This window comes from Microcaecilia unicolor, chromosome 12, assembly GCF_901765095.1.
Source record: "Microcaecilia unicolor chromosome 12, aMicUni1.1, whole genome shotgun sequence".
Lineage (NCBI taxonomy): Eukaryota > Metazoa > Chordata > Amphibia > Gymnophiona > Siphonopidae > Microcaecilia > Microcaecilia unicolor.
Window position 1 is genome coordinate 95,415,065 of NC_044042.1, and position 12,808 is coordinate 95,427,872.

The window sequence follows — 12,808 nt, forward strand, 5'->3', positions numbered from 1 at the left end:
GCGTCGAGAGGTGGACTCCCTGGCCGGCAGCGGCGAAAGCTCCCTCCCCCGACGTCGTCGGGGAATCCACCTGGGAGGCAGACGAAACCGGTACCGGGGACCTCACCCCGGGCAAAGGGTCAGCTTTCGCCTCACTCGACGGCACCGGAGGCGCAAGCACCCCCGGTACCGGAGGAGAAGGGCGCAACAGATCTTCCAGAATGCCAGGAAGAACGGCCCGGAGACTCTCGTGCAGAGCGGCTGTGGAGAAAGACTGAGAAGCCGGTGCAGGTGTCGAGGTCAGAATCTGTTCCGGCCATGGAGGCGGTACCGGGCTGTCCGGGGTAGAGCGCACCAACACCTCATGGATGGAGGGTGAGCAGTCCTCCCGGTGCCGATGCCTGCTGGGTGCCGACTCCCTCGGCGACCCAGAGCTTCCGGTACCCAGTCGGGAAGGTGACCGGTGACGATGCTTCTTCGACTTCTTCGAGCGAAGCATGTCACCGGAGCTCCCCGGTACCGATGAGGAGGATGTTGAATCCAGACGTCGCTTCCTCGGGGCTGGGGCCGAAGATGGTCGATCCCGGGGGGGGCTGTACCGCAGGAGCCCTCAGGGCAGGAGGAGACCTACCCGAAGGCTCACCGCCACCAGCAGGGGAATGGACAGCCCTCACCTGCACTCCAGACAAAGCACTACCGTCCGACATCAGCACCAGAGGGGGTCCCGGTACCACCAATGCCGACGCACTCTTCCGAAGTCTCGGTACCGACGATGCAGGAGGAAGACGTCTCGATGCAGTCGACGTCGATGCGATCTCCGAAGACTTCGGTGCTGCCGACGCCGATGCACCCGACGAATCTCGAGATGCTGCTGCCGTCGAAGCGCCGGAGAACAGAACGTTACACTGGGCTAATCTCGCTATCCGAGTCCTCTTTTGCAAAAGAGCACAAAGACTACAGGCCTGCGGGCGGTGCCCAGTCCCCAGACACTGAAGACATGAGGCGTGCCTATCAGTAAGCGAGATTATCCGGGCGCACTGGGTGCACTTCTTGAAGCCGCTGGAAGGCTTCGATGTCATGGGCGGAAAAATCGCGCCGGCAAAATCAAAATTTGCGATGATGACAAGAGGCACCGAGAAAAAAGTGAGAAAAAACCCGTGCTGGCGATCAACAAGGCCGCTGCCGAAAGCGAAAGGAAACTTATGCTGGGAAAAAACTAGAAATACGGGGAAAAAAGGTTCTCTCTCTTTTTTTTTTTTTTAAAGAAACACGAAAGACGCGCGAGGTCTTCTGAGGGGCACGAAACGTCGGCAAAACACGACCGTCCCGAGCGCGGACAAAAGAAGACTGACGAACACGAGCCGGTTCGGGCGGGAAGACGGCCGCACATGCGCGGTGCGCACGGGCGCGCGAGGGCTAGCAAACGTCTTTGCTAGTGAAGATTCCGATTGGAGGAGGTGCCGTGGATGTCACCCATCAGTGAGAACAAGCAGTGTCCTCGGAGAATAATCTTAACCACTAATATCCAGTCTCCTAGGTATCCTGTGTAGAGAATGACACAGGGACAAAGTTTGCCCCCATCCCCACAGGTTCTGTCTCCGTCTCCGCGGACCCCGTCTCCATCCCCGCGGGCTCTGTCCTCATCTGCAGAAGCCTTGAACACATGATTTTATATTTAAATCTTTTTATCAAAGTATAAAAAGGAGCAAATATGCTGTGCAACTGTTGTTTATAAATCACAAATAGAAAACTATAATAACAGCGAGCAACTATAATAACCTCCCTACCACCACCCTCTACCCTTCCAACCCTAACCATAGCTGACCCCTACTACTCCAAGGAATCTAAATCCACCCTGTTAAAATGTCCAGGGGTACAAATAAAAACCCGTTCCGTATGCCCTATGAAGAACTGTTATGATAAGTCAACAATCTAAGGGATCAGTCTAGCTCTCCTGTCTTCCACAGTCTTTCCTGCAATAGAAGATATAGGATTCCTCATGTAAATTTTGCTAGTTGTGGCCAGCATGTTATTTTTATTTTTTTTGGAAACACAAGCAATCACCATCTGCATCACTCAAATATAAATAATAGTCCAGCTCATTAAAAGGCTTCAACGTAGAAAATGACATGGAGATAAAATTTGTCCCCATCCCCGTGGGATTTGTCCCCGCCCCCACGGTTACAGCGGGTCATTCTCTAATTCCTGCGTACATTGGGCTATATGCATTTCTACTAGGCCTTCTAGTTAATTACAGAACTTGCAGCCTGCCAGACAGACCCAGCCACAAGATGAACACAATCTTCCAGACAACATGGCCATGCTGATGTCTGTGTTAACACCAGACCTACTTATGCTGAAGAGAAAACGAAAATGAAAACGGTTGCACAGAGGGGAAGGGAAGGGATTTTGGAGTTAGGTTATAGACGGGGTAGAAAGTTTTGAAAATAAGTAAACCAGTCCCTTATATCACCACAAGAGTGGTCTTAGCTGAACTATGCAAGCACTATTCAATCATGCTGTTAGGTAACAGATGTCTCCAGTTCTCAGTACTTGAGGTTTTTTATTTTTAACACAAATTTTAGGGCTATACCCTGATTTTGATTCAACTATGTAACAGAGGAAACAGCACAGAAAAAGCTATCTGCAAGATGAGGTCAAGTGATAATGTATTAACAGCTCCCTGTGCTCTCTGGTTACTTCCTGGTTGTTTTGCTTAGTTTTGCTGGAGAGCAGGCACCTTTACTAAAGATAAGGGACCCTCACTACCAGTGGAAAGGAGCTTTGAACCTCATACCCGGGCTGACAGTGTGCCCACTACTCACTACTACGTCAGCATTTTGTGTCAAAGTGTTAACAAAAAAAGTACGCCCATTGATAACATCAGGTAGTTTGTGGTGGAGCTGTGGCGAGTCCGCTGCTGAGCAGAGGGAGCTGGGTACCCCTGTGCTGCTGTTTTTAAGCCTAAACCTTAATTCTATAAAGCCATCAGCTTAATACAGGGGAGGTTGAGGAACTGTCCTTTAGATTGTAAGCTCCTTGAGCAGGGACTGTCCTTCTATGTTAAATTGTACAGCGCTGCGTAACCCTAGTAGCGCTTTAGAAATATCAAGTAGTAGTAGTAACTGCATGCATTATTAAAACCCTGGAAGAGCAGGGACCTAAGGGATACGGAGCACCACTTCTGACAGTCACTGCATTAAGAGCCTGGGAGCCTGCTTAGAAACCTCAGAGCCATGCCCAGCTGTCCAGGAGGAATTAGAACAGCAGTAAGGTACCTGTATGTCATAAGAGATCACCTGAGGGAGAGCTTTATGGATCTGTTTCTTAGATCTATGTCTAAGCCTCCTTTTTCACATTCAAGGCTTTGTCCCTTCCCCCCAGCAGCCGCCTCCTTATCCTTTGACCCTCCAGCTCAATCAGAACCAGCCCCTTGAGCCTTCTTTTGGGAGATCTCACCTGAGGGGGTCTTCTCCGTCAAGCCCCCTTCCCCTCCCATCTAACTCAGCCACTGCAGCAACAGTCTACGTCATGGAGATACAGGCTGCAGCTCCCTCTGGAGCATGGCAGTTGTGTACCCTAAGCCTTGCTAACGGTTATCACTGTTGAATAATAGACAAAGCTTTCTCCCTTCCTTAGGGTTGAAAATGTTGTCACCAATGCACTCCCAGATGATCCAAAATGAATAAATCTAGCTTAGAAAATCAAACCCGGGTTCCCACATATAGGACTGCTACTGAGCCATCAGATATAGCTCTAGTAAAAATTCATTGTGAGGTAGCAGGACCACGGATGCACTCAGAGATTACCAACTTAAACCTACAAATGCAGGATTTTGGCAATATAAATAGATAAAAGCCCCAAATTAAATCAGTCATTAAACAAAGGATAATACCAATCAAAAGTAACAAACTAGTAAGTCATTAATGGGAAAATAATAAAGACTGAAAAAAAGGAAGGGAGGGAGGGAGGATGTGCATTGCCTTGGAGATACTGAAGATTTGTTAACAAAACTACAGATCTTAAGGCCACCATGGTGGAGGCAGCCCAGCCTCAACTCTGGCTGTAGTGTAATGCAAACCAGGGCTGGGAAGTGACCATCACAGGGTAGAATCTCAAGAGACAGAGCAGAGAAAACAGAGACAGGAGTGACACTTTATGCTAGAAAGACAATAGCAGCCACTAAAAGAGAGAGCTGGAAGAAACTGAAATATTAGGGATTGCCTGGAAAAATCTAAGAGAAATTCTGAGTATTATATAGACGTCAAGCCAAGGGAAAGCAGGTGGATTCAGACAGCGCAAGAGGCATCACCAGATGGATCCGGCTCGTAGACCACGTCAATTTATCGGATGTGAACTAGATCCTACCTGCTGCAAGACCACTAGAAATGACGTTCTGGATGTCCTAAAGGAGGCTTCACTCAGCAATCAGTGGAAGAGACAATGGGTTACAGGATCCGAGGCAACATGGCTTTACCAAAGGAAAATCCTGCAAAATTAATCCGATTGACTTCTTTGACTGGGTGACCAAAGAACTGGATGCAGCACATGCACTAAATATAACCTACTTAGGTTTCAGCAAAGCCTTTGATATGGTCCCTCAGAGGAGACATAAGTACATAAGTACATAAGTAGTGCCATACTGGGAAAGACCAAAGGTCCATCTAGCCCAGCATCCTGTCACCGACAGTGGCCAATCCAGGTCAAGGGCACCTGGCACGCTCCCCAAACGTAACATTCCAGACAAGTTATACCTAAAAATGCGGAATTTTTCCAAGTCCATTTAATAGCGGTCTATGGACTTGTCCTTTAGGAATCTATCTAACCCCTTTTTAAACTCCGTCAAGCTAACCGCCCGTACCACGTTCTCCGGCAACGAATTCCAGAGTCTAATTACACGTTGGGTGAAGAAAAATTTTCTCCGATTCGTTTTAAATTTACCACACTGTAGCTTCAACTCATGCCCTCTAGTCCTAGTATTTTTGGATAGCGTGAACAGTCGCTTCACATCCACCCGATCCATTCCACTCATTATTTATACACTTCTATCATATCTCCCCTCAGCCGTCTCTTCTCCAAGCTGAAAAGCCCTAGCCTTCTCAGCCTCTCTTCATAGGAAAGTCGTCCCATCCCCACTATCATTTTCGTCGCCCTTCGCTGTACCTTTTCCAATTCTACTATATCTTTTTTGAGATACGGAGACCAGTACTGAACACAATACTCCAGGTGCGGTCGCACCATGGAGCGATACAACGGCATTATAACATCCGCACACCTGGACTCCATACCCTTCCTAATAACACCCAACATTCTATTCGCTTTCCTAGCCGCAGCAGCACACTGAGCAGAAGGTTTCAGCGTATCATCGACGACGACACCCAGATCCCTTTCTTGATCCGTAACTCCTAACGCGGAACCTTGCAAGACGTAGCTATAATTCGGGTTCCTCTTACCCACTTTTGAATAAGCCGAGGACTGAACGTAGGACCTAAAGTGGTGAAGTACATAAGTACATAAGTACATAAGTAGTGCCATACTGGGAAAGACCAAAGGTCCATCTAGCCCAGCATCCTGTCACCGACAGTGGCCAATCCAGGTCAAGGGCACCTGGCACGCTCCCCAAACGTAAAAACATTCCAGACAAGTTATACCTAAAAATGCGGAATTTTTCCAAGTCCATTTAATAGCGGTCTATGGACTTGTCCTTTAGGAATCTATCTAACCCCTTTTTAAACTCCGTCAAGCTAACCGCCCGTACCACGTTCTCCGGCAACGAATTCCAGAGTCTAATTACACATTGGGTGAAGAAAAATTTTCTCCGATTCGTTTTAAATTTACCACACTGTAGCTTCAACTCATGCCCTCTAGTCCTAGTATTTTTGGATAGCGTGAACAGTCGCTTCACATCCACCCGATCCATTCCACTCATTATTTTATACACTTCTATCATATCTCCCCTCAGCCGTCTCTTCTCCAAGCTGAAAAGCCCTAGCCTTCTCAGCCTCTCTTCATAGGAAAGTCGTCCCATCCCCACTATCATTTTCATCGCCCTTCGCTGTACCTTTTCCAATTCTACTATATCTTTTTTGAGATACGGAGACCAGTACTGAACACAATACTCCAGGTGCGGTCGCACCATGGAGCGATACAACGGCATTATAACATCCGCACACCTGGACTCCATACCCTTCCTAATAACACCCAACATTCTATTCGCTTTCCTAGCCGCAGCAGCACACTGAGCAGAAGGTTTCAGCGTATCATCGACGACGACACCCAGATCCCAAGTGGATTGGAAACTGGTTGACTGACAGGCAACAGAGGGTGGTGATAAATGGAATCAGCTCGGAGGAAAGGAAGGTTGGTGCTGGTGCCAATTCTGTTTCAATATATTTGTGTGAGACATTGCTGAAGGGTTAGAAGGAAAAGTTGGCCTTTTGCAGATGACACGAAGATAACCAATAGAGTGGATACCCCGGAGACAGTAGAAACCATGATAAGGGATCGCCAAATGTTGGAAGAATGGTCATGGGTCTGGCAGTTAAAATTTAATGCGAAGAAGTGCAGAGTGATGCACTTGGAGTACAGAAATACAAAAGAGATGTATCAGATAGGAGGAGAGAGACTGGTAGCTCAGCTCAGGAGAGGGACCTTAGGGTGATGGTGTCCAAGTATCTCAAGGTGACGAAACAATGCGAGAAGGCGGTGGCAACGGCCAGAACGCTAAGCTGCATAGAGAGGGGTATAACCAGCAGAAGAAAGGCGGTGTTGATGCACCTGTACATTGGTGAGGCCCCACTTGGAATATTGTGTTCAGTTTTGGAGGCCTTATCTTGCTAGGAATGTAAAAAGACGAAGCGGTTCAAAGAAAAATGATGAAAATGGTATGGGGTTTGCATAACAAGACGTACATGGAGAGACTGGCTGACCTAAACATGTATATCCTGGAGTAAAGGAGAAAAAGGGGTGATACGATACAGACGTTCAAATATTTGAAAGGTATTAATCCACAAACAAACCTTTTCCAGAGATGGGAAGGCACTAGAACTAGAGGACATGAACTGAGGTTGAAAGGGGGCCAACTCAGGAATAATGTCAGCAAGTATGTTTCCACCAAGAAAGTGGTAGATACCTGGAATGCCCTCCCACAGGAAGTGATAGAGATGCAAACGGAATTCAAAAATGCATGAGACAAACACAAAGGAGTCCTGCTTAGAAGGAATGAGTCCAAAGAAGCATAGCGGAGATTAGGCAGGAAAAGCCAGTGCTGGGCAGACTTCTACAGTCTGACTAGATTTGGATGGGCTGAAGCAGAGCTTTTCAGGGGCTTTGACAACAACGTCAAAAAGTTTAGAGCAAGGCTAGTGCCAGGCAGACTTCTCTGGTCTATGCCCTAAAAATGGCAAGGATAAATCAAGATCAGTTATATATAAATGAAATACCACATGATAACATATGTAATGAGTTAATTTTGTTGGGTAGACTGGGTGAACTGTACAGGTCTTTATTTTATTTTTATTCGTTGCATTTGTACCCCACATTTTCCCACCTATTTGCAGGCTCAATGTGGCTTACACGGTACCTTTATCTGTCGTCATCTACTATGTTACTAGAAGAGAAGTCACATTAGATTTGCCACCGACTTCAAGGTAACAAACCTCTTCAGTTCTACTGATCACTGTATTGTGTGGTTAGGGCATTAAGGGGTCCTTTTACCAAGCTGCAGTAAAAGGGGCCCTGAACTAGCGGTCAGTGGCGTAGCTATGTGGGGCCACGGGGGCCTGGGCCCCTGTAGATTTGGCCCTGGACCCCCCTCCCGCTGATGACCCTCTCGACCCCCCTCCCGCCAATGACCATCCCCCTCCGTAATCACCTTGGGCTACCTTTGCTGGTGGGGGGACCCCAATCCCCGCGAGCCGAGGTCCTCTTCTTCCCGCGAAGGCTTTGTTCTGTTTCCGACGTCCTGCACATGCAGGACGTCAGAAACAGAATGAAGCCTTCACGGGAAGAAGAGGACCTCGGCTGGCAGGGATTGGGGTCCCCCGCCTGTAAAGGTAGCCCACGGTGACGGCGGGGGAGAGTTGTCGGCGGGAGAGGGGGTCGAGAGGGTCGTCGGCAGGGGTCGTCAAAGTTGGCGGCGGTGGGGGTCGGCAATGGTGGGGGGGCTCAGCAGCACCGGGGGGGGGGCTAAAATGTGCCCCCTCACCTCAGGCTCTGGACCCCCCCTCCAGCCGAAGTCTGGCTACGCCCCTGCTAGTGGTAGCACGTTTTTTGTTACACACCGAGGTGCCTTTTACTGCAGAGGGCAAAATAAAATAGCAGTGTGGCCATTTCAGGGGAGCACTTGCCACCACCAACTGAGATGTTGGAAGGGATCCCGTGCTAGCCCAGCAGTAAAAATATGGAAATAAATTTCCCTAGTGCTGGAAATGGTGCGTGTTTGGGGCGGAATTACCGCCGGCCTGCAACAGTAGCCTGGCGCACGGCAGGCCTATTGCCGTGCACCAAAAGGGCCCCTAAATTCTGACCTGAACTGACCCATACGAAGACCAATGTCCTGGACTCCAGGAGGCCAGACTTCTGGGTGATAAGTAATGGTGCAGAGCAGACACCCTACTGGGTATCCCAAGGCTGAATATAAAAGGAAACACTGAGAGGGCAACAAAACTCTGTGTAAGACAATGGTGAATAGAGACTGCCATGGTAGAAAGGGGAAGAGGAAAGAGGTAAAGAAGGGTGAAGGGGAAGTGGGGATAGAGAGGGTAGTTAGAAGAGCAAAGGCCAAAACAGAGGAGAAAATCAACCACTCAATCAAAGGAGAGAAAATCCTCTTGTTTTTTTGCCTCCCTTTTAAAGGGAGAATAGGTAAAATAAATGTGGCTCTTTACGTACCAAAGAGTACACAAGTATTTACACACTGGGCCAGACCAAAGGCCCATCAAGCCCAGCATCCTGTTTCCAACAGTGGCCAATCCAGGTCACAAATACCTGGCAAGATCACGAAAAAGTTCAATACATTTTATGCTGCTTATCCCAGAACTAGCAGTGGATTTTCCCAAAGACAATTTAATAAATGTCTATGGACATTTCCTTTAGGAAGCTGGCGATACCTTTTTCAAACCCCGCTAAGCTAACTGCCTTTACAACGTTCTCTGGCAACAAATTCCAGAGTTTAATTACATGTTGAGTGAAGAAAAATTTTCTACGATTCATACTAAATTTACTACGTTGTAGAGGAAGGCAATGAACCTAAAACACAAAATGAAACTGATTAATGTGGACTAATTTCATACCAAAGTACAGAAAGGAAAGACTCCATGAGGTACAGATAATAAAAGAGTTCGCTGCACCTCTCACAGCTCCCTTCACCATGCCGCAAAGGCAGGACAGGTTCTGATGTTCTGGAGGAGAACAGCTGTGGTTCTGCTACACAAAAGTGGGACAAAGGGAAGGAGGGTGTAAACCCATTGGTGTAACTATAGACAAAACAATAGAAAAAGCGAAGCACCTAAAAACAAGTAAATTACAGAACATCAGATCTGCAAGGGAAGAAAGAGCCTTCAGACAAACTTCACTGAGGGGTCCTTTTACCAAGCTGTGGGAAAAGTTGACCTTGGCGAGCCCTTAAGCAATAAGGTCATTTTTCCCGCAGGCAGAAAATTGCTGATTCTCTATTTTTTTTAATGCAAAAGTCCATTAGGAAGACAAGGACTAGAAACAGTTAAAGAATGAGATCTAGGAGAAATCATCTCAGATGACCTGAAGGTCATATAATAAAACATTAGAAGAAGCTTAACTATACCTGATCATACAAGCATCAGGAGCAGGAAAAAGGAGATTATGGGGCTCATTTTCAAAGCACTTAGAAACCTATGGAACTTTGGAAGGCTAAGTGCTTTGAAAATATGCCTCAATGTCACCCTTGTACAGGTCAATAAGGGAGACCCAACCTTTAGGACTGAGTTCAGTTCTAGAGGCCTCTTTAAACACAGAGGCAACGGAACAGTTCAGAGGATTATTAAAATGGCACAAGGCCTGCAACAGAAACCCCACAAAACTGCCAGAGGAAAGAAGGGATGGCAGGATACGATAGAAATAATCTCACGCTTCCCAGGAAGGGGAAGTGCTCCCGCAGAAAGCAGCAGAAAGAGAGGAGCTCATGTTAGGAAGCTGAAGGCAGGAAGGTTTAGAGGAAACATGAGAAAACACTGCTTGACTGCGAGGGTGGCAGATGTCTGGAATAACCTCCCAGCACAGGTGGTAGAAATTATTACTGGGACAGACAGAAAACAGTTGGAAGGCTGCAGTATTGCAAACAAGCTCTGGAAAGCAGAGGCAAGGGGAGAGCTGGTAACTACAAAATGATACAGCAGCCATGGGGTAGCCATAATGCCCTTCAAACCAAGTGGATTGCAGCTGATAGGATAGTGGTGGTCTGGCTGGTCCAGAGGGAACTAGCAGGAGTGAGGTTCAGTTTCATTAGCTCTGGTAGCGGTTTAGTGAAATGCAAGGCTTAGTGGCAAGAGTTAAGAGAGAATACTACTGGGTAATGGATTAAGTATGGTAACTTGTCATTTAGGAGAAGAACCAATTTAGATAAGCCTCAATGCCCCCCAAGCAGTCATACTCCATCTAGAAAATGGGGCCTATCCTTAGCAATGTGCACAAAAATAGCCGAGATGATCGGATGGGCAACCCACAGCCATCCAACCATATATTAAAAGTCAGCACTCTGCGCTTTGGAGTTTGTCAGCTGTGTGGTGGATCAAGAAATGCTATGTGCTGTCTGCAACTCCCAGACACAGTGGCAGGAAGAGCAGCCCCACGCACCACAGCTGGTAGGAAGCCCTGGTATGTTTGCTGAAAAGAAGGAGATACAGGGGGAGAGGCCAAGCCTTGCCAACCGAACATGTATACCTGCTGTACACTTGCCTTGGGTGAATCTCTTCATAAAGGCGGTTAATAAATCCCAATAAACAAATGTAGTAGTACCGAGGAACAGAATATTGCTGCTGTTGGGGGGGGGGGGGGGGGGGTCAATGTGGTGACCATTAATGAAGCACAGGTCACAAGGAGGCCAGACTCTAACCTGCCAGAGCAGAGCAAAAACTGATTCTGGACCCCACAGTGATGTGCAGGCAGGAGGAGGCACTGGAGATGGGATGGGGAGGAAGCTGGCTGCTGTTCATTTCACCTCATCAGTTTGTGGGATGATCTTCCAGGACTACCCCTATCAGGAGCACAGGAGCAAAATAAAATGACCAAAAAAGTTGAATCAAAACCAAGGAAATAAAAAACTACCACCTGAATAATTAACCAAACAGGTAGCCTGGGTGTAAAGAAACCCAAAGCACAAGCACTGACTGTTTAACTACACCACTCAAATCACAGGCTATAATCAGATGATTAAGTCAGCTGTCAAATTTTACAACACACATTTCAGGGCTACTTGGCTTCTTTCTACATCCTCATTTCAAGCAAAACATTAGCACAATACAGAACTGACACCAGTGAGGTTTTTTTTTTTTTTGCATGGGGGGAGGGCAGTACCTTTATACACTATAAATCTGTCTTATAGTTAAGCAGCATTACAGCAAAACACTTTCCAAAAAAAGCCCTCTTCCAGATATCGACACCCATTTTGCCCCACATAGAAAAGCTCTACACTAGAACAATAATAATATTTGTTGCATTGCAAACAATCTGCCAGAATACAGTCCAGAAGCCGTGCAGCCACCTCTAGAGTGCGTGGCCTGCACAGCACAAGGCACACATGGGTTTACTGGGAAATGACCCAATGGGCGCATGCCTGGATCTAGTGGAACACGCTGGCCGGCTCCTAACTTTTAGTTTGAGGGTTAATGCCGGCCCTCGACCCGGGATGGCCACTAGAACCTTGTGCACGTCCTCCTGCCCCGGGGAGCTGTCATTAGCAATGCAATGTGTGGAGGGGGGTTTAGGATGGCAAATGGGGCTGGGGTCCCTCCACGGACGCAGCTCTTACCTTCATGATGCCCGCTGTGCGGAGGCCGGTAGCCCGCGGGCTTCTCTCGGCAGAATTGTCGCGGCTGCTCCGGCCGGACCGGGGACTCTCCGCCCTGCATCGCCCGTTCGCCGGCAGATCGTCGGCCACCCGAGCCGGTGCCAGCAGAGCTTCTCGGCCAATGCCGCCGGCCGCAGCCCCCGAGCCCCGGGAGTGAGCCGCCATGCTCGGCAGAGCCTCAGAGACAAGCCGGTGCCATGGCGATGATCCGGAGGGCTGCAGCGGCCGATCGCTCCGGCTGTCCTAACGGGACTTCCTCGTCGCAGCACGTGTTTGCCGGCCGGGCTATTTTGCGCTGCCTCTTCTTCTTCTCCTTAGCCACATAGCCCTGGGATGAACTCACTGGGAGAGTAACGTGATCAGCTGCAGGCAGGATGCACCGGGCCGAGAGTTTGCAGAAAGCAGCCCTGCCCCAGGCTGTGCATGCTCTTGCATCTGACAAGAGAGACCCCGAGTGTGGTGGGGGGAGCTAGAGGATCGCCTGAAACTTTGCCCCCAGCCCTGCCCGTCTAATCTCAGCTCTCCATATGCAGCTGGAGACGTACGTCAATGCAGTACTGAACAGCAAAGCTTTTTTTGACATCAGTGTGAAGGCAACAAGACCCTCATCCTCCACACCTCCCCCCTCCCTCCCTGCTAAACCGGATTACAAGAAAGCGAAGGAGGACTCCGGCCACCCCCTCCCCCGTCAGCCCTGCGCTGATACACTCAGCCTGCTGCTTGGGGCAAAGACCTGCCTGATGATGCAAGAGACAGTAGAGACTGCCTGCAAGAGGACTCAGGTGA

At 48.5% G+C, this 12,808-nt stretch overlaps 1 protein-coding gene across 1 annotated transcript in view; it reads right to left on the minus strand.

Moving 5' to 3' along the window:
- Window positions 1-12,496, minus strand: part of LOC115481760 (inactive phospholipase C-like protein 2) — a 276,135-nt gene extending 263,639 nt beyond the window's left edge. Inside the window, exon 1 of the mRNA XM_030221138.1 lies at window positions 11,984-12,496. Coding sequence (XP_030076998.1) covers window positions 11,984-12,187 — 204 coding nt within the window. The 5' untranslated portion in view covers window positions 12,188-12,496. The remainder of the gene's footprint in view (window positions 1-11,983) is intronic.
- Between the last annotated feature and the right edge of the window lie 312 nt (window positions 12,497-12,808).